At 36.5% G+C, this 22,668-nt stretch overlaps 1 protein-coding gene across 3 annotated transcripts in view; it reads left to right on the forward strand.

Moving 5' to 3' along the window:
• The window catches only part of BZW2 (basic leucine zipper and W2 domains 2), a 63,329-nt gene that overhangs the window by 6,436 nt on the left and 34,225 nt on the right, over nucleotides 1–22,668 (forward strand). Inside the window, exons 1-2 of one of the 3 annotated variants that reach the window (XM_025464260.3) lie at nucleotides 15,010–15,033; nucleotides 17,624–17,688. The exons of 1 other annotated variant lie outside the window; for it this stretch is intronic. In XM_025464260.3, coding sequence (XP_025320045.1) covers nucleotides 17,631–17,688 — 58 coding nt within the window. In that variant the 5' untranslated portion in view covers nucleotides 15,010–15,033; nucleotides 17,624–17,630. Of the gene's footprint in view, nucleotides 1–15,009; nucleotides 15,034–17,623; nucleotides 17,689–22,668 lie in introns of those variants that run through there. One more of the 3 variants, XM_025464262.3, reaches the window with a different exon arrangement.

Here is a 22,668-nt window from a genome sequence, read left to right on the forward strand (position 1 = left end):
GCCAACCCCTGAACCAATAGGAACTGAATGAAGTAATCATCCTAAAGCTTTGTCCTGCTTATATCAGTCCATAGGTTAGATACCTTTGAGAACCCTTTGCTTGTTCAAGTGGCGTCTCTGATACCTACCTGCCTTTCAGTTCTAATTGGAGCAATGTTTTTACTCCTCTACCCATCAGGCTTCCTGATCCTGGAATGCCCACCTCCACCCATTTCTGTATCAAATTTATTCAAATCCTTCTCAGCTCAAATGATCCCTCCTCCCCACAGCCTTCTCCAATCCCCAGCCAGAGCAGTACAAACAGGAGTGTGAATTCCAGAAGGAGTGGAGCTCAGTGGGAGGGCTAATTCCTGGACAAAGTGGGATTTTGAACGAAGTCTAGAAAGGACTGGTAAATTTGGCAAGCCAGAAAATGGACAGCATTCCAGGGAGAACAACCCCCTAGAAAACCAATTATAAAAAATATAACATTAAAATATTTCCAAGATAAATATGGGCTGCAGTTTTAGGGTCATCCATACAGGAACAAGCAATGATTTCACTCAAAGACATGTTTTTCTCAATGTCAACTTTTTAAGATCATAAAAGTAGTAGATTATGTTTTAAAGCATACATTGATGATGTTCTTACTCTCAAGTACTTTATAAAGCGTGACGTCACATGTTAAGACTAAATCAAAATTACAAACCACCGCGTTCAGCATTGGTGATAGCAGAAAGTTGATACTAGGCATGAGAATACAATGGAAAAGAAAATCATATACCTATTAGAATTTTTTGCCCTTGATTACACAATGATTTGAAGTTATCCAAAACGACTAGAATAAACAGCTAGAAAATAAGTAGGAAATTCTTTGTGAAGCTTACTTTTTAGATAAATTATATGAATATCTGATCCATGGAATTTTAAAAATCTATACCTTAAAGGAATTTTAGGACTTTTTACTGTCTCAATTTGACTTTGTTTTCCGTTTGGACTATTCTGATTTTGATGTTGATTTTTTTTTTTTTTTAACACTTTTACTCAATGGAATAAGGCCTTGCTGAAACAGTTAAACCTGAGAGATATGACAGGGATTTAATAATCAGACTAATGTGAATCACTTTAATGCAAGATTGTGGTTGTCATTAGGAGTTTCTGCAGCATTTTCCCATGGTGTCTATTAGGGAATAAAATATTTGATGATTTAGAATAATTTCTGGGTTTTTAATAGAAAATTGTACTAATATTAGCAGAATATACACAAGAATACTTTTCATTCTTAGCGCACTCTAATGTTGATATTGATGCCGTGAGTCTCTTTAGAAAATGTTTTTTGGATAGTTAAATGCCAAATGGAATGATTGGGCTTATTCTGAATTTGACATGCATTGACCAAAGAGTGCCAAAAAAATGTTCTGAGGGTCATATTTGTAAACTATCTACTTCGAAAATAAAGGTTTAAGTAACTCACTGAATGAGCTATTCTTTTGGCAAATGCAAAAGAGACCGTGCTTTTGTTATTCTTCCTTGATTTTTTAATATCAGGTGTATCTTTTTTATGCAAAAGAAACAAAAAATAATGTAATGATAACATTTAAGAAAGCATAATGGCCCACATTAATAGTAAAGATAGTGTCTTAGGGCACCTGGGTGGGTGGCTCAGTCAGTTAGGCATCTGACTTTGGCTCAGGTCCCGATCTCAGGGTCCTAGGATCCAGCCTCACACTAAGCTGGTAGCCCACTTGTCCCTCTCTCTCTGCACACCCCCATTCATGCACACACATTCTATCTCAAATAAATACATGGGGATCTGAAAGAAAGAGTCATTTGGGGCTACCTTTAGTTCTCTTAATTGTGCAAATAACATTTTAGTAGGAAAACAGTAACTTACATCTGTGAAAGATGTAGAATTATATTTAGTCTATTCATATTTCAAGTTATTTTTATGTTAGATGAGGACTTTCAAAAAACAGTTGTTATAGTCACCTGGGTGGCTCAGTCAGCTGAGCGTGGGACTTTTGGTTTTAGCTCAGGACGTGATCTCATGGGTTGTGGGATCAAGCCCCACCTACAGCTCCAGGCTCAGCCAGAAGTCAGCTTGAGGATTCTAACCCTTTGCACCTTCTCCCATTTACATGTGCATTCTCTCTCTCCCTCCCTCTTTCTCATAAATAAATTAGATGGATGGATGGATAGACAGACAGAGAAATGCAGTTGTTAGATGTGCTGTTATATTTGAGGATTTCTAAATAAATCACAAGAAAACTACTGGGCAGAAGTGAGTAATAAGAAGGAATACCAACCCTTAAACACTGCAGGGAATATATCATAAGCCACTGTGGGGTGAGCAGTTTTAGAATATTCTACTATTATCCTGTTCTTATACATTCATGCAGAGGACCTTACTGCTTTTCAAACTTAACTACAACAGTTTCCTGGGTTTGTGATTTCTTTTTTCTGCTTTTTTTTTTTTTTCTTTTTTAGATTTTCTTTAAATTCAAGTTAGTTAACATATAGTGTATCTTTAGCCTTAGGGGTAGAATTTAGTGATTCATCAGTTACATGCAACACCCAGTGCTTATTCCAACAAGTGCCCTCCTTAAGGCTCCTCACCCAGTTACCCCTATACCCACCCTCCTCCCTTCTGGCAATCCTCATTTTGTTCCCTATAGTTAAGACTATCTAATAGTTTGCCTCCCTCTCTGTTTTTTTATCTTATTTATTTTTCCTTCCCTTTCCCTAAGTTCATCTGTTGTCTTAACTTCCACAAATGAGTGAGATCACATGGTATTTGTCTTTCTCTGATTGACTTTGCATAGCGCAATACTCTCTCGTTTCATCCCTGTCACTGCAAATGGCAAGGTTTCATTCTTTTTTTGGCTTTTGGTTTCATTCTTTTTGATGGCTGAGTAGTATTCCATTGTGTGTGTGCACATATATATATCAATTATAAGTTTTTTATGTATATAAATATATATACCACATCTTCTTTATCCCTAGTTTTTTATATATATATATATAAATATATATACCACATCTTCTTTATCCCTTCATCTGTTATTGGACATTTGGGCTCTTTCCACATGTACCCATTCAAATCACTATTTTTGTATCCTTTGGATAAATACCAAGTAGTGCAATTGCTGGATGGTAGGGTAGTTCTATTTTTAACGTTTTTAACCCTCCATACTGTTTTTCCAGAGTGGCTGCCCCAGTTTGCATTTCCACCAACAATATAAGAGGGTTCCCCTTTCTCCACATCTTCCCTGACATCTGTTATTTCCTGAGTTGTTTATCTTAGCCATTCTGATTCCTGTGAGTTGGTATCTTAGTGTGATTTTGATTTGTATTTCCCTGTTGCTGAGTGATGTTGACCATCTTTTCATGTGTGTTGGCCATGTGTATGTCTTCTTTGGAGAAATGTCTGTCCGTATCTTCTGTCCATGTCCTGGCTGGATTTTTTCCTTTTTTGTATGTTGAGTTTTGATAAGTTCCTTATAGATTTTAGATACTGGCCCTTTATCTGACATGTCATTTGCAAATTTCTCCTCCCATTCAGTAGGTTGTCTTTTAATTTTGTTGATTGTTTCCTTGGCTGTGCAGAAGCTTTTTATCTTGATGAAGTCCCATGTCATCATTTCTAAGGGGGAAAAAAATAAAAGATGTGTGTTTTCCTCAGTATACAAGGTAATAGAACTGGATTATTATAAACAAGAAGGAGAACCCCACATTGCTGGGACAGAGGAAACCGCTGGCTAGGGGAAGGGATGTGGTGTTATTATTCAGGAGTGGGAAGATTGTTTTTGGTAGAGGTGAGCCTCTACAGGAAACAATATGATAATCAGCTTCTATAATACTAGAAACCATGGTGCCATAAATTTCCTATTGTTTACATGTCCCTCGGAGGCAGAGCTTTTGTTAAATCCTCTCACTAAGGATTTTTTTTTTTTTTTTTCTTAATAGAACTCTGGAAAACTGTTTGGCATTTAGGAGATGATGAATGCCAATTCAGTTTATCCAAGTGCTGAACTAGACTTGAAAATTAATATTTATGCTTTATCTAATTCTAAACCATAAAATCTATGAGGCAAATAATGAAAAAGGCTGCCTTTGAGTATCATAGAAATAATTGCCCAAGACACGGCAGCAATTTTGGTTGACTTTTAGGAAAGTGCACTAAGTGGAGTCTGGGTTGATCAGATTCTGGCCCTGACTGTTCCTTGTATGTAAGCTCCTGATACACAGGAAAATTTTTTTTTTTTTTTTTTTTTTTTTTTTTTGCTTTTCTCTCTTATCACCAATGTTAGGATGGAATGCGTGACCTCAGGCAAATGGTATGGTACCCCAGAGCCTTATTGGATTGTTAGATGAAGATCTGGTTTTAAGTCCTTGGTTTTCAAAGTGTTGCATGCTTCATGGATATCAATTATAAGTTAAAACATTAAAAAAAATGTATTTAATTATTAAAACCCTCATAAACACAACTGCAGCTCCAATGGATTGTATGATCACTTTAACATCTTGAACACCATTACTTCTTGTGAACTCATACTTGCCAGGCTTTGTGCAGTGCTTGAGTACAATCTCCACCTGCTAGAAAGTAAGAACCATGCAACTTGTTTGATTGGCCCCTGTTGAATTCCTGTTGTTACGTTTGAGCCTTTAAAAAATGTACTTGAGAGAATCTATAGGTCATTGCTGGTTTGTTTTGTTTGTTTGTTTCATTTTGGGTTTTGGGGGGCTTTTTTTTTTTGTATTTTCAATTTTGAGTTTGTGTAGTCCACTGCTATAAAATTATGTCAGGGAAGACAGTCCCATATCATCAGTGTGCTGTGTGTCATTAAGTCCTAGGCTTGGCTTTGGCATTTCTGTACAGTACATGCTCTGCCCATTGTGAAATACTCATGTATGGTAAGTGTTTTTGTTGTGCAACCCTTCAAATAAGGCTTCATCTGCTAAACAGGCTTGGGCAGGTCCCCCCCTGGGAGGTTTGGTGGCAGGAGTGGCTTGGTTGAGAGAACTCATAAATGCGGATATTTGGATGCCTGCCCACTACCACTTTTGAGTTTCCTGAAGGTCCAGTATCATGTTTTTTAATTGAATGCTCCAAAGCAAAATTCTCCCATTGGTTACTAGTCAGGGTGGTTTGTTTGTTTGTTTGCTTTTTTCTAGAAGATTCTATTTTCCTCCCCTTTATTAAAATGCTGAGAAGAATGGAATATACTTCAATCCCGTTTGCCATAGTTACATCTTCTAACTTCCCACTTAAACTAGTAGTCATACACACTCTTATAAGTTTTTCATCTGACAGAAAATCAGCTTCAAAAAACTGAGTTGCTCTCTGGCATTTGGCATCACTCCCTGCTGATTCTGTCTTTTTTTTTTTTTTTAAGACTACTTTCTTTTTTTAAAGGTTTTATTTATCCATGAGAGGTACACACACAGAGGCACAGAGACCTAGGCAGAGAGAGAAACAGGCTCCACACAGGGAGCCAGATGTGGAATTCGATCCCAGGACTCCAGGATCACACCCTGGGCCAAAGGCAGGTGCTCAAATGCTGAGCCACCCAGGCATCCCTTATAGACTACTTTTTTAGAGCAGTTTTAGTTCATAGCAAAATCAAGAGGAAGGTGCAGAAATTACTATATACCTTCTGCTCCACACATACATAGTCTTTGCCATTATTATCATCCCCTTCCAGAGTAGTACATTTGGTACAACTGATGAGTTTATGGATCATTTGATAGCACATGGTCTGGCATATCTTGAGTTCCCATTATAAATCTTCCACCCATTTTCTTTCTTTTTTTTTTTTTTTAAGATTATTTATTTGAGGGGGTGGGGGAGGGGCAGAGGAGAGGGAAAGAAAGTCTAAAGAAGTCTCGTGCATCTGGCGCCAGGCTCTATCTCCAGACCCAAGATAACAACATGAATGAAAATCAAGAGTCAGCCACTCAACCACCTTGCCACCCAGGCACCCCTCAATGTATTTTCTATACAACCATGTATGTGTATTTGTTGACATAAATGCATAGACATTTTCTGAAAGGATACATAAGAAAATGTCAAATTATTTGTTAACTGTTTCTATGAGTGGGATTCCACTTTATGGACATATATCATGAGTGAAAGTTGGAAAGTGTTCTTTATTTTTTTACTGTTATGCCCTTTTATACTGTAGTAGGTTTTTTTGCCATCAGTGTATTAATAATACTTTACAGATTAAGAGACCTATAGGGGCAGCCCAGGTGGCTCGGGTTTAGTGCCGCCTTCAGCCCAGGGCCTGATCCTGGAGACCCGGGATCGAGTCCCACGTTGGGCTCCCTGCAGGGAGCCTTCTGCTCCCTTTGCCTATGTCTCTGCCTCTCTCTGTGTGTCTCTCATGAATAAATAAAATCTTTAATTAAAAAAAGGTATTTTTATACCTTATTCAAGTAATCAAATGGCATGCATTATAACCTATAAAATATATGACCATATATTAATGAGATAAATAATGGGTAAAATAAAAGGCATATCTTGGTAGATATTGCCCTCCTAGATCATCACCTTGTGAGATTTTACATTTACCCTGTTGATAATTCAGTTGATCAAAAATGTGTTACATTTATTTATTTATTTTAGATAATCTCTACACCTAATCTATGACTTGATTTGCAACCCTGAGATCAAGAATCACATGTTCTACAAACTGAGCTAGGCAGACACCTCATCAATAAATGTTTTATTTTTTTAAAGATTTTATTTATTCATGAGAGACACACAGAGGGAGGCAGAGACATACAGAGGGAGAAGCAGACTCCCTGTGGGGAGCCCAATGCGGGACTCAACCCCAGGAAGGACCCTGGGATTACAACCTGAGCCAAAGGCAGATGCTCAACCACTGAACCACCCAGGCTCCCTCAATAAATGTTTTAAATTACTTTTTTGAAAAGTGTATTCAGGGGCCCCAGGGTGCCTCAGTTGGTTGTCTGTCTGGCTCTTGGCTTTGGCTCAGATTGTGATCTCATGATCATGAGATCCACATGCTCAGCACTGCATCCACTTGGAATTCTCTCTCTCTCTCTCTCTCTCTCTCAAGTAAATACATAAGTAAATTTTTTTTAGAAAAAATATATTCATTGCCTTTGAACATTATACAAAGGAGGAAATTTTTAAAATATTAATTAAAAGAAATTTTGATTAGTGGCAGCATAATTAGTTTAATGAATAGTTATCCTATATTGAAGGAGGGAAATAATTTGACAGGTAAATTTTGGGATGTAATCTTTTTAAATCAGTTATTGTATAACATTTTGTACTTGCATGTTTTTTGCTTTGATAAGTATTTTTTTATGTATATACAGAAACAAAAATGGACTGTTTTATTTAAAATTTTTAAAAGCCTTTTCCGTTCAGGAACTGTAACTTTGCCTTTAGGTATTTGTTTGAATCAGTAAAAGTTAGAACTTCTTACTTTTAACAACCTTACCTCTTAATTTGCATACATTCATACATACACACTTTTTTTTTTCCACTGTTGCCTTTATTCTTTCTATGATGGTAATCTTTAATAATACTCTTTCATTTTATATAATTCTCAATCTCTCAGTCAAGACTGTAGTATAGAAGATGATTTCCATGGCAGGAATAATACATGTAGTTCAGGACATGGTTAAACAGGTCATGGCTTGCTTATGCCAAGGATCTTGTGTAGTCTGTGTATACAACAGTATAAAGAATCCCCATTCTGATGTTACAGTAAGGATATTTGAGGGGAGTGTTTTCTTGTATCTTCAGATAGTCAAATACAAGGAAATATGCTAACCAGAGTAGTATATTATAGGCATCTTCAAATCAAGATTTGACTTTTGCTTTGCTTGCCTTTTTTTTTTTTTTTTTTTTGCTAAACTGTGCAATCAGTACAGCAGGGTTAATTTAATTTTTACTTCACAGCTGACCATATTCTGAAGTATCTGGGGAGATATAGTAAGTCTCGTTATGGCAAGCTTTATTTCTAATCAGTCCCAGAAAATAGAAAATCCTCATGTTATTTAAGTTCCTGGCTTTTTCAGCCCCCTGAATTGTTCTCCTTGCCCATCCTCATTCAGAAAGTACATAGGACTTCAAATGGATGTTTGCCTTTGCTCCTTGGTTCTGTATGTATATGTTCACTTTTTTTCTGAACCATTTGAGAGTGGGTTGCATGCCCTTTGCCCCCTATTATTAGAGCATACTTTTGATAGAGCCACAGTGCAATAATAAAATCCTGTGAATTTAACATAGATATCATACTTATCACCATAGTCTATACTCCATCAATTGTCCTAGTAATGTCATAAAAATATGAAAATTGTATATATGTAACATGTATGATTACCTCACAGCACATACACTCAAGGATTGTATGCTGCATTTAGTAATGTCCTTTTCATTCTCCTTTTATTTGCTACAGTTCTTTGATTTTTATTTTGTTTTTGTTTTTTTAAGACACTGACATTTTTTAAGAACACAGTTGTTTTGAAGAATGTCCATAGATATGCATTTGTTTTCTCATCATTAGATTCAGATCATTCATTCATTTTTGTTTGGAATGCAACATAAATAATATTCTGTTATAACTGCAAACATCCAGAGCCACGTGATGTCTGTTGTCTCTTGGTTAAGGTGTTATCTTGTTTCTCCACTGTGGAGTTTTTCTTTCTGTAATTTATGCAAAGATACTGGAGGCTCTCTGAATATCCTGTTGATCATCAAGCATGCCTGCACACATGTCAGGGCACTTTTAGTATACATGGATGATTCTAGCAAGGATCCATTTTTGGTACAATGATTGCAAAATGATGATTTTCTACTCCGTGTTTCCTTCTCTCTGTATCAGTTGGCATTCTACTGAAAAGAAACTTTCATTTCTGCCCATTTACCCTCCTTTCCCTTGTGCCCTGATGTATTTTTCTTTCTCTGAAATAAATGAGTATAGGGGATCCCTGGGTGGCTCAGCGGTTCAGTGCCTGCCTTTGGCCCAGGGCATGATCCTAGAGTCCTGGGATCGAGTCCCATGTCAGGCTCCCTGCATGGAACCTGCTTCTCCCTCTGCCTGTGTCTCTGCCTCTCTTTCTCTCTCTCTCTCTCTCTCTCTCTCTCTATATATATATATATATATATATATATCATGAATAAATAAATAAAATCTTTAAAAAAATAAAATAAATGAGTATACACATATAGATTCTTCCTTTATTCACTGAATTATTGTCCAGGCCGTTTTCCATTATTTTGATGGCCACATTATCTCAATTATCCTCAGGATGATTTCTATGTAGTTTGATCTGTTTTTATCTTTTTTTGTTAAAAGCAATTCACTGTTTTTTTGATATAAGACATCTCTAGCCTTGGAATCAGCCATTTATCTTTTTTTGTTAAAAGCAATTCACTGTTTTTTTGATATAAGACATCTCTAGCCTTGGAATCAGCCATTTATCCAAAAGATCTTTATTTCTTTTAGTAGGAAATGATACTTGGATCTTGTGTCATATTTCTTTTTATGCACAGATGATATTATTACTTGTGACCCTTTAGGGATTGGTTTAAATTTCAAAAGAGGTTAAAGAGTTTCTGTTTAAACATATATAACTTTTTAAATTAAAAAAATATATATCCTTATATTATAGAAAATATAGACAATTAATGTAACAGGAATAAAATGCCCTTTGAACTTAGTGCTCATGTTGACCACTATTGAGTGCTAGTGTGTTTTATGTAGCTTAGATCACATAATAAATATATATATATAGAGAGAGAGAGAGAGAATTTGTTGCATTGTTTTTGTTTTGTTTCTGTTTTTTGTTTGACTGTTTTTCAGGGTATTCTTGCTGTTTTTACCTAACGTATCGTTTTCTCCAAGTTTGAAAAATTAAACAATTGTAGTTTTCAATCTTCGTTGTCTTTCTATACTCATTACTGTGATATCCAAAAGTAGGAAACATTTATTTACTTGGCCTCCTCCTTTTCTGCCTCCCTCTTCAATCCCATATTGTTATTTATACTCCATCTTTCCCCTGATCATCAGAGGATATAAAATTATCCATGTGGAAAGACAGCTATTAGTATTAAAGACTGTGGGAATAATTTATTTTGTATACTAATTGCACTTTTGATTTTAGCTATGACAAGCTACTCAGTGATAAATGTGTTTTCTCTAAAATTAACATCACTGTTTGGCAAACAAATAAGTGATTCGAGGAAATATCCGCCTGGTTGTTGCTCTGGTATGTTTCGATATATGTGGATAGTTTTTAAATAGTGTGAACAAATCTCTGGTTTTGCAAATAGTATTTTTCCTTTTTAGTGTAGGATTTTTTAACCTTAGCACAATTAAAATTTTGGACCAGAGAACCCTTTGTTTTGGGGGAACTCTCCTGTGCATTGTCCATTACTTAACAGCATCCATAGCATCTACCTAGGAGACATCAGTAGCATCCCTACATCCCCAGCATGACAAAATAAATGCCTACACACATTGCCACCTGTTCCTTGAGGGGATAGAATTACCCCAGGATGAGACCCCTGCCCTAGAACAATGCTTAACACATAAGCACCCCAAAATACAAATTAATACATATTTAAACCACAACTGCCCAATTTTTGGGCATTTCCTGGTTTTATACCACTATTTCCTCTAAGCTCTCAGAATTTATGGTTTGAAATCTTGTAGGTATACAGTCATCACAATGCTGTTATCTGGTAGACAAAAGTTCCAAGTGTCTTCACTTACAAGAACAGAGGCTTGAGGGCATTTTGCTGCTAAAATACTTTGAAACATTTTATTTGAGGGGTGGGTTTTCTAAAAGCCAAAATGTGCTGCAATGTCTGGTGTGTGTGTTTGCCTGTTTCCACCTTAACAGGATTTGAGAGACTTAATAATCACATCAGCAAGATTAGCCCATCTGTAAAGCCGAATGGAGATGCTTGGTCAGTTATTAAGAGAAGGGAAGGACCTAGGAGAGATTGCATCTAGGGCAAGTGGAAGCCCAGAAAAGGGAATTTGCATGCCCCCCAGGATACTTTTTAAAAGTCAAAGTAAGCAGAGGGCATGGATTGATAGGATGAAAGTATTTTAGGATTTTATTTCCAATTCTTGAAAGTATTCTAAATTAACTTCACTAGAAAAAAATAAATGAGCTTACACATTATCTTAATTTATTTCAATGAAAAGGTTATATGTTATGCTTCAAATGCAATTTTTAGAATATTTCTGTTTTTGCTAAAAGGAAAGCAAAATATCAGCATTCAGAAATAAGGTAGGTATACTAATAAATTTAAGGTGTAAAATTGTGAAATGTGATAATGAAAATTTGACCATGATGCCTTTATATCTTAAAAGATTTAGATAAACAGCTCTTTGTTCTCTTTTTTTCACAACATGATTCCTTTGGGCATTGGCCATTCTTTCCTTGTAAGGTGGTTGCTTAGCACAGTCTAGTTTCCACCATTTATGTCCCTCTGGAAATACATAGTTGTAAATTTTTGAGGAGTGAACTATTAAGTGTGATGCTCTTTAAGAAAGATTATTTTTCTTCTTTTATACCATTAAGGATAAGAGAATAAAAGGATACCTGGGTATGGCTCAGTGGTTGAGCATCTACCTTTGGCTCACTCAGGTTGTGATCTTGGGGTCCTGGGATCCAGTCCCATATCAAGCTCTTCACAGAGAGCTCTCTCTGCCTATCTCTCTGCCTCTCTCTCTCTGTGTCTCATGAGTAAAAAAATCTTTTTTTATTTTTTTTTTAAATGGAGGGCAGCCCCGGTGGCGCAGCGGTTTAGCGCCGCCTGCAGCCTAGGGCGTGATCCTGGAGACCCTGGATTGAGTCCCACATCGGGCTCCCAGCATGGAGCCTGCTTCTCCCTCTGCCTATGTCTCTGCCTCTCTCTCTCTCTCTCTCTCTCTCTCTCTCTGTCTCTATGAATAAATAAATAAAAAATCTTTAATTAAAAAAAAAAAAGGATAAGAGAGGGATCCCTGGGTGGCTCAGTGGTTTGACACCTGCCTTTGGCCCAGGATGTGATCCTGGAGTCCCCGGATCGAGTCCCACATCGGGCACCCTGCTTGGAGCCTGCTTCTCCCTCTGCCTGTGTCTCTGCCTCTCTGTGTGTCTCTCATGAATAAATAAATAAAATCTTTAAAAAAAAAAAAAAGGATGAGAGTAAAGGGGATATGAATATAACAGTAGTATTTTTGTACTAAAAAAGAGAATATCTGATTTTATTTAGAAACCTTTTTCTTTTATAGGTAGGCTACTATTTTAAATTTCATTGTTGTTATTTTTTTTCCAATTATCATAAGAACTAAAACCCACATAGAATTTGCTTGGAGATACAAAGAAGCATTTTGTAGAGGCTAGGTGATTTTGATTATAGAGAGGCTGTTTGGTACAGAATCATGATAAGGACATTATACAAGATAGTGTTATTCTAGGCAACAAAGTGCAGTGTTATTGTAAGCATTTATCTGGTCTATTGCTTTAGAATATTATAATTTACACTTTCTGAGTGCAACTTAATTATTTTTGCTTCTCTTGAGATCATTGTTACCAACCCAAATGACTCCTGGACATTACAACTTTGTTTCTGTGAAGGATTTGATGTATGTTCTTAGTGTTTTAGCTTTAATGGAAAAGAGAATAGTTTATAACTATGGGCAGTTCTTTTTATTAAATGCTACATTATTTTGCTCATTTGGAATATAGAATAAAAGATGGTTTTGTGTTCCTAAACACAAAGTACTTCCTGAGAATGTTGCAGTGAAGTGGCTCAGTTATATTACTAGTTTTGTGTGCTAGTATTACTATCTTTGTGAAACACCTTATATTTTGGAGATGATATTGTTGCCCTATAACTTTTATTATCTTAGAATTGAAAGTTGTCGTCTCCTCCTCCGCTGCCGCCTCCGCTGTCGTCGTCGTCGTCTTCTTCTTCTTCTTCTTCTTCTTCTTCTTCTTCTTCTTCTTCTTCTTCTTCTTCTTCTTCCTCCTCCTCCTCCTCCTCCTCCTCCTCCTCCTCCTCCTCCTCCCATGGTTATTTACTACACACAGAGACTTTCACTTTGAAGTTTGTTATTTTTTTCTTTCTCACGATAGCCACCTGGTTTTGAAATTTGAGCAAAATGTTCCTCAGAACTACTTAATTTTTTTTTTAATTAATGAAAATCTTTCTGTTCTTTATACTTTCACCTCTGTTATAGAATTGAAGTGTGTTGGCCCATAATGAATTCTTAAAAACTGGATTGACCAACATAACCACTAGTCGTATTGGCTATTTTCATTTTAATTAATGAAAATTAAATAAATTTAAATTCCTCAGATACACTAGCCACATTTCAGGGCTCAAGGACTATATGCATCTAGTAACTTCCATTTTAGACAATATAGATACAGAACATTTCCACCATCACAGACAATTCTGTTGGATACACTGCTTTAGAAAGCAGGTATGGCAGACCACAACCTGAAAGACCAGTCTGATCCACCACTTATTTTGTAAATAAAGTTTTATTGGAATAACTGGTTTACATGTTGTCTATGGCTGCTTCCAGGCTCTAATAGCAGAGCCACACCATGTGGCTCACAGGACCTAAACTATTCTCTTTTCTCCCTTATAGAAGAAGATTGCTACCTCACTTTATGTAGCATATCATATTCATAATGTTGAAGTTCTTTGAATCACATAGTTATATGTATATATTAGCAGTATAACATATGATATAAGGCAGATTATCATAGTTCAAAGATGATCCAGACTCAAAGAACAGTCATCTCCTTCTAGAAACAAGAAAGTTAGTCCTTCTCTGGTAGATCAGATTCTTTCCAAAACGAAGGGAATTAAAGAAGAAAAATACCAGGCAAGGCAACACACAATGTAAATCTACTCAAAGTGCGCTGGGCAACTGCAGAATTAGTACACAGTTGCCAAAGAGGCCAATCCATTTGAGCTGCTGGTCCATTGTCGCACATGGGCCCAGAGTCAGTTTGGGAGTAAGGGATATAGAATCTACAAAGGACCCAGGGCAGCTAGGATATTAACAGAGGGGAGATGGGTGAAAATTTATTTTCTAATATGTTAAACTTTAAAAAATCTTTCAATTGGGCCTTTCAATTTAGGAGTTTATTAAAAAAATGCTTATTAATAAGGTACTTAATTTTGAATTTTTGATGGATTGAATCTTTTTAATATTTTATCATCTTTTGTGGAGTATCCAAGAAATTTAGTCTCTTAGGTAACATGAAATATTTAAATCCATTCATCTTTTAACCATTTTACATACAGTTTTCTTGTAATACTATTTTAAACCATGTCCCCCCCCAAATGGAGCTTTTCCATTTGGGGAGGACATGAACTTTTGTTTGTATGTTTGGCTTATAGTTTTTGAATGTGTGTGTATATATACACATATGTTGTACGCCAAATAAATTTTGCCTCTGAGGATTCTGTTAAACTCTGATTTAAAAAGTGCATATTGGTAGGGCAGCCCGGGTGGCTCAGCAGTTTAGCGCCGCCTTTGGCTCAGGGCCTAATCCTGGAGACCCGGGATCGAGTCCCACATCAGGCTCCCTGCATGGAGCCTGCTTCTCCCTCCCTGTGTCTCTGTCTCTCCCTCTCTCTCTGTGCCTCTCATGAATAAATAAAATCTTTATTAATAAATAAATAATAAATGAATAAAATAGTGCATATATACGTATGTGTATATGTATTTTTAGTTAGTTGTTTTCAAGTTGTAAATTATAATGTGACCTAATAAAAATAAGCTTTTGGCCTCATAGAACTGTCTTTGTTATTCTTCGTTACTTTCCCAGGTTTAAGCTAGCACAGTTTCTTATTCAGAGTGCCCCTGCTTCTCTTCCACCAGAGCTTCAGTGAGTGCCTTATAAAGCCTGACCCTCACTGAAGCAGATTATAATGTAGCACGAACTGCTAAATTTAGAGACAAGCCAAGCTTCTGCTCTAAATAGTAACAGCTGAGCAATACAGACTTTTGGTGAACAGAATATCTTCATTTAATCTTTCAATACCAGTAGGTGAGTTTCTGTTTGTGTTTGTTTTAAATTGTACTGCTGTACACGTCAAAATCTTTGTATGCTTTTTTGTTTACACGTTATTATTTTGTTTTCCACATGTAGTATAGGAGGCTGTGAGAAATAAGGTCACAAAACTAAACCATGAAGAAACAAACTTGTATTTAGAACTGAAGAAAGTGTAAATGGAGCTAAAGATTTTTGAAACAGAGTAATTCTGTCATAGGCTGTTTTGTGGTAATTCTTCATCAGAAAAACAGCAACAAAATGCCAAGGTAGAGTTAGAGAATTCTGTGAGTTTATATTCTGGACTGTAAATAAAACTTTTAGAAAAGGCTCGCAGTTCTTTTTTTTTTTTTTTTTGTTCCAAAGTAGAGACATCTTTAGCAAACAGTAACTTTGCAGCATGTTCACTTGCTAGAAAAGCTTCAGGCTACTTGGAGTATATTTTTGTTATATCGCAGTATGAGATCTAAACTCTTTAATAGATATTTTTTCTTTGCTAGCCCAAGAAAATATTTTATGATATTTGTAGTGTTTGGGAGGTGTAGAAACAAGGAACACACACATTCATTATAAGTACCCCAATGAAATCTTTGCTAATCTAAAATGAATCTACTAAAAATGCCAACAAGGAAATTTCTGTGTATTGTAGTGAATGTAAATAATGCAGCTGTATTTCCAACCTCCAGCAAATAAAATGAGATTTCATTGATGACATTTATTGCGTTTATAACTATTTCAGTATGTAGCTGCTACACCACCCCACCCCGCTGTGCCGCCCCCCCCCCAGAGGATCACTTTCTCTACTCTTTGTTCTAGATCTGTAATGCTATTCTATTGTAAATGTTTGTGGATTTTGTCTCTGCCAGACCCTGTGCACATTGAGGGCATGGATTTGGGCTTAGTCAGCATCTTTATGTCTCATAGCATGATATATTAAGTTCACTATAGGATTAATAAAACTTCTCTTTCCTTAAACCATAAAAGAAATTACTTTTTGTGTTTGTTACTTTATTTTTTAAACAATTTCGCTTTTAAAATTATGATTAAAGTTCAAGTGATAAACAGATTACTTTCTGTATGAGGATAGATTTTCTTTCATGGTGTAGAAAAGTTTTGGCATATAAATTGAATAATTTTTACATGTTCTTAAGGATCTTTTTAAACTTTGAGACATAATTAGTTTGCTTAAACACAGTACATTTTCTTGATTGTTTAATAGTGACTTAATTAAAAAATCTAGACATTTTCAAATCACAATTTAAAAAGAACTTTGAAAGGCAATTAAATAATTTGCTTGACATTTTCTTAATTACATCGTCTTCATAATTTTGGCAATCTGGATATATTTTCAAATTATAATATTAAGGTCACAAGGTTATTCTTAATTTGTAAGAGGTCTTATGGGGCAGGATTTTTGTTTGTTTGTTTAAACTTTTTTTGAAGATAAGTTAGTCATCCTTGAATTTTCCTTGTAGAGAAAAGCAAATATTATGTATATTCCCTCTTTAACCAAAAAATTACACTCCACACTTTTATTCAGCTTGCTTTTTTCCATTGACAGTATGCCTTGAACATCTTTCTATGTCTGTGCAACAGCTTATTTGACAATTATTTGCCAAATGTGAACTCTTCACTTGGTGTTGTTTTAGGTGCCAAACATACTGTTTTGAGTAAAACCTACAAAGTCCCTGCTCAGATGGCGGTTACACTCTAGTGGGAGAAATGGACCATAGGCAAACAGCTCATAGTGAATGGCAGTAGCACAGTGAAATGCTACTAAGGGCTGTGAAGATAAATAAAGCTAGATAAGGAGAGAGAGAGTGTTTGACAAGGGGCACCAGTAGTGGAGGGACCAGGGAAGACCTCTGAAAAAGGAAGCACTCAAATGAGGGCAGATAGTGAGCCATGGGAATGGCTGGGGAAGGCCCAGAGGAGAGGCAGCCTTGTCTGGCAAACTGAAGAAGACAGCAGGATGGCTGGAGCACAGTGAGTGGTAGGAGAGACACAGATGTCTGAAACATGATCAGAGAGACAACCAGGACAAGAAATGTAGCATTGCATTTAGACCCTAACTCATTCCTCTGTAAAGCTTCATAACTTTCCATTTGATGGCTTCTTACAACTTATTTAACCAAACCACTGTTTATGGGCATTTAGCTTTGCACATTTTTATTCAATAATCCTGCAACTAAATCCCTTTACACACGAGTGCAAATGGGCATAAATACGCATATCTGTGTGGGTAAAATAGTAAACTTCTTGTAAAAGAATTGCTGAACTCAGGTTATGCACATGTAAATGTTTACATTTGCCAAATGCTTTCCCCCGAGTACAGCATGGAGTTTATTCCCTATGCCAAATTTTATGTCTGTGGTTGCTTTCCCTCTGACTCTTGTCAACACTAGATGTTATTCAATTTTAAAAGTTTGGCTAGTTCAACAGTTAACAATCACACCTTGCTTTAAAAAAGTGTATTCAGGATAGCTGAGGTTGAATGTATGCTTATTATCCATACAATTTTTATGTGAACTGCTTATTTGAAATACATAATCTTTATTTTCTTTGTTGTTTTTTTTTTTTTTTTTAGAAATTTTATGAATAAGCATCAGAAGCCAGTGCTAACAGGCCAGCGGTTCAAAACTCGGAAAAGGGGTAGGTTGTGCTGTGTATTTGCGTGTGTATGGGGCTTTTTGAGAGTGAGTTAAGTTCTGACCAAGTTATGAGATTGGGGAAGGATTAGAATTATCCTTGTTTCCACTGAACCTCCCTACTTACCTTCTTTTGAGCTCTGGATGTAGAATCTGAAATTCTGTGTTCAAGCCTCTGAACAGCCAGTTATTTGTGTTTGATTTTGGACAGGTCATTTAACTTGTCTGAACTTGGTGTCTATCTACTAAAGGAGGATGATTCTATCTGGTCAGGTTTCCTCGCTCTCCTATGAAGCTATGAAGATAATAGATAATAAAATCTACTCATTTTTGATCTCAGCATTTGTATCTGAGTTTTGCTGTCTCTGTTGCTCTTAAGAAAATGTTGAGAACAAAGATGGTAAAGCTTAGGAGAAAAGTAAATTCAGGAAGGAGATATTGATGAGTTTTTACTCTTAAGGACTTAAGAAGTCAAATTAAATTGACTACCTAAATATCTTTAAAACTCAGGATATTTTCAAGTGTCTTTTATTGTGGGAAAAGTAGTAAGAGGCCCCGTTTGGTGACCAATAACATTTCTATTTGTATGAGTGGTTTCTTTTTCTGTTATGTTCATCTTACCATCCTCTCTGTGTAAAGAATAGTTTTACATTTTTCATCAGTTTTGCATAATTATATAGAAGTCCTTTTGGGCTTAGAAAAAAATAGTTGAGCCATAACTTAATAAGGAAACTTTTTTTTAAAGGGAAACGTAATATGAAATTATTATGTTGACTAACACTGAGGACAATAACTGAAACATTTAAGAAAGTATCATATAGAAAGATGAATGATGATTGGATATCCCTCTGTAGGCCTCATTGCTGATTATGAAGCATAACTGCATATAATGGACAGCAAGTGCTAAATTGTTGAATCGATAACCCATGTTATATGACTTTGGCATTTCCAACATTGAGGTAGCCCCTGCAGCTTATGCTCTCTTGCGTAAATACTATGTCTGCATAAGTAGCAAGTCTAACCGGGCAAAAGGTAAGGAAGTCTCAATGCAATCAGTCATTTGGAGTAGAGGAGTTCACCAGAGAGTCACTGGATAGCAGTGGAGGCTACATTTAACTCTTAAGTGCTGCTTGCTGGGAATTCACATTCCTACTAAAAAATGAACATTAAAAAACCGTGAAGTAGCCAAAAGGTGGTCATTTGGCACAGTATGTCTTGTGATTTCCCCTTTTCCTTTTTTTTTCATTCCTGTCTCATCCCTATAAGGTAATACACATGGTCTGAACCATCTCCCTCTGCTAATTCCTCATCTTGGTCTTACAAACTGTGTCCCCACCACATTTCCCGGTTGAAATCCAGATGCTGGTATCAATACAAGGCATTACAGTCAACGCGCCTTCATTATCTCATTGTTTAAAGCTGTCATGGGGAAAAAATGATATGGATAATTTCAAAAGGACTTCATCAGCAAGGAATGATGTAGTTCAGAAAGCTAATTATAGTTAGGGTATTGTTGAGCCTGGTAATGTGATAATATCTAACATATGCCCAACTGTGAGGTGCAGAAAGGTTCGCCTTTGCCTGCCCACTGGGGGAACGTGTTAATCTCAGACCTGGATCTCCAGCTCGAACAGCTTTAGAGCAGCTTTATTCGTGCGACGCTGATTCACGGTAACTGAGCTTAAAAGCCAAGAGAGGGCCCAAGGATTGCACAACAGCAGACTTGATTCAACAAGTAAACTGGCCTTAGAGTCGGTCTTTAGTTTTGAACTGGAAAGGTTTTCTCTGATTCTGAGATGGTTTGTCATTTGGTGGGCAAGATTGTGCCTGTGTCTTGCTGTGCTGGAATACTCTGAGAGAGCTACCCGGAAATATATATTATTTGTCAGTTGATCTGGATTTATATAACTCAAGTCTGTTGGGGATTTAAGTGGCACTTGAGCTATTTTGTGCCAAACTGCTGGCTGGAAAAAAAAAAATGGAGTCAACCTCATTTTCTACACTTCACAATGGTGAATTGCCTCCTGATGATTTATCATGTTTTGGCTTTTCTTTTGCTATTATGATAAATCTGACTTCAGATAAATGGTTGGCAATTTTGTAGAGCTGAGGCAAAAAAAAAAAATCTAGTGAGGATATTTCAAGGTCATTTTCATAGGCTGTCTTCTGAGGTTCTGTCTTCAGTTTAAATCTGTTTGCTAGCAAAGCTGCTAATGCTCTTCCGTGCCAAGCTAGTAAAAAAAAATGTATTTTTTATTGCTTAACATCAAAATTAAACATTATGATAGGACACATTTAGAAATCCATTCAGACTCTTTCTTTATGAAATATACACATCTTGTTTATGATACGACTTCAAAGAAATTATGTTTTCTAGTGTGGCTTGTGGGAATTTGAAACAATGGAAATTTCTCCCCTGAGCCATTATTATGTTTAGCTAAATGAAATATTTAATAACAGAACTAGCCTCCCTATAAATTTTGTAGAGAAATTGGATTAAAATTAGTGAAAATAGGAGAGAAAAAAATGAACAACTGCAGGCATCCAGAGTGAGCATATACCCTGGGTTCTCCCTGAGATTTTTCATCTGTCTTGGCAGTTTTAAGTCACTCTTGGATTTATAATAAGTGTTAGCAACTAATCTAGTATACCTTCAAATGTTGAAATATATATGTTTGTATGTAAATATAAATATGTAAATTATACAGGTATGTGAATAGTTAGAAAACCCATGATTGTTCTTCATTTACTACACTTAAGTGACATTCAAAAAAGGATGTAAAACAAAACAAAAAAGGATGTAGATTTTGTTTTCATCACTTAATTAACAGTAGGGAAAATGTTCTATTAACCAGTTACGGAGGTTTCCAGAGAAAGAAATATGGTTAGGTAACTTGCAGGCATATTTGAGCATCAGAAGTAAGCCTGTTTCTCTGTCAGTATAAGGGCCAGCATGACTAACTCTGTAGTGTCACGCTTGTGATTCACCAACACAGTGTAAATTTTAGACCCTAATTATATAGTTCCCGCTTCAAGGGAGGTTTGACCTGCCAAACGGAAACTCAAGGAAGTTATAGCATATTTTCACTAGGATTTTATTAGTATTTTTTGCTAGACTGTCCTCAAGTGAAATACAAAGTACGTATAATGTTTCAGATAAAAAAGGAACTCGGGAGTAAAATGTCCTGTTTCCCCAAACTTTAATCAGTGTTCTTGCCATTTTCTTGTTGGGGAATTTTGTATTCCTCTGGATGGACATTTTATCAGGTCCTTTTCAACCTACAAAAGAATGATTAATCCTCGCATGCCATCACTACTTTGTAAGATTCCCAAACTGCACAGGATTATCTTGATCTGATGCATGATTGCTCACTGTTGAAGTATCTTCGGCCATGACATACTGTCTTCCTTCTCTTACTTTCCTCTTCCTTGGCAAATCTCTTGGGAAAACAGAACTGAAACGAAGGGCTTTGTACAAACACAAGTTTTTTTATGTTGTCTCTCTGATTCAAAACCGAATGCTCTGCATGAATTCTTAGCATAGCCTAGATTTTTACCTGGTTACTAACTTTCATTTTCCAATGCCTCACATTCATCATTTTCAAACCATCAAAGTCTGCTTCTCCACCGGGGCAGCATTCAAGAACGTTGTAGAGCCATCCCGGGAATGGCCTCAGTTGGTTTTGAAAGCCAGTTACGGGACACTAAACAACTTGTGGCATTTTGGCTTCTCCTGTTCTCATCAACAGAAAGAAAACTTTTTCTGTCAAGGGGGAAGGAGAATTATCTTTTGGCTGGACCCCAAGTGTTAGGGGGTAGTGTCCCATGCTTGCCAGTGAGTTCCTTCTGTGCAGTCACCATTTCCTCCTCTGGCTTCTCGTCATCTGTTCCTCTGGAGTTCCCATTCTTTTCCTCCCCTTCTACAAAACAAGCCCTTAATTATATTTTTTTTCCACCGTCAACATTTGCATGTTCTTGGCTGCATAATGTTTTGCTTAGGGCATCAAAAGGACTTTTATCTCTTGTTCATGAAAAATAATGTTCAAGTTACATCTGTCTTTATGGCATCTTACACAGTGTGACTCTGGTACTGGGAATGCCATTCTTCTCTGGCTTCTCTGATGCTGTGGTGTTTAACCCCTTACAACTCACCCTTTCTACTTGACCGGTCTAAGGAGTCAGTCTGTACAGACCAGACAGGCACTGTCTGGTTTTCAAGGAGTTTTGAAATGTATCAGAGTCACCTGGTTTAAATGCTCAAACCATCCTGCAAAGCATGTTACAGCAACAGCAGATCGTCTCCCCAGAGGAATGCCTTCCACTCTTTATATGCTTTTTAAAATTTTTACATTCATGTGACCATGTAACATTCTTACATGGTTATTTCCTGACTTTGCTGTGGGGGGGGGAGGGTATTATATCTGCACTTGATACTATGGAAGATAAGGATTTAGCTCTCTACACAGCCCTACCCACCTGCAGATGTCTCTTTGTTTCTCTTTACTATGGGTTGGTTTTAGTCAGACCACTGTTTCAGGTTTGTATTACTGTGACTTTGTGCATGCTAGTCACAGTTCAGCTATTCCTTGATTATTCCTCTTTTTCTGAACTTCATTTTGTCTTTGGAGTTAACATTTCCTAATTTATCCTTTTTTGTCAGTCGTCATTGGCCGTATCTTAACACTCAGTACTGACATTTCCCTTCATTGCGTAAAAATCTTTGAATACAAAAACTTTAGGAATTCTCATCATATATCATTATACTATCAGAGGGAAATACCCTCCCGGGCGGTTTGCCTTCCAGGTCAGCAGTACAGCTGGCAGTATGAAATGTTGGAAATGTCTTTTTACCACTCTCCAGGAGAGTCCTGTTGCCTGGCTCATATTTTTTTTCTCTTTTTCCTGGGATCTCATGACTTAGTAAGATCATGAGATCATGAATGATTCTCATTTTGGTGGAGTGTCTGCTTCAATAGCTTTTTAG

Source organism: Canis lupus, chromosome 14, assembly GCF_003254725.2.
Source record: "Canis lupus dingo isolate Sandy chromosome 14, ASM325472v2, whole genome shotgun sequence".
NCBI lineage: Eukaryota > Metazoa > Chordata > Mammalia > Carnivora > Canidae > Canis > Canis lupus.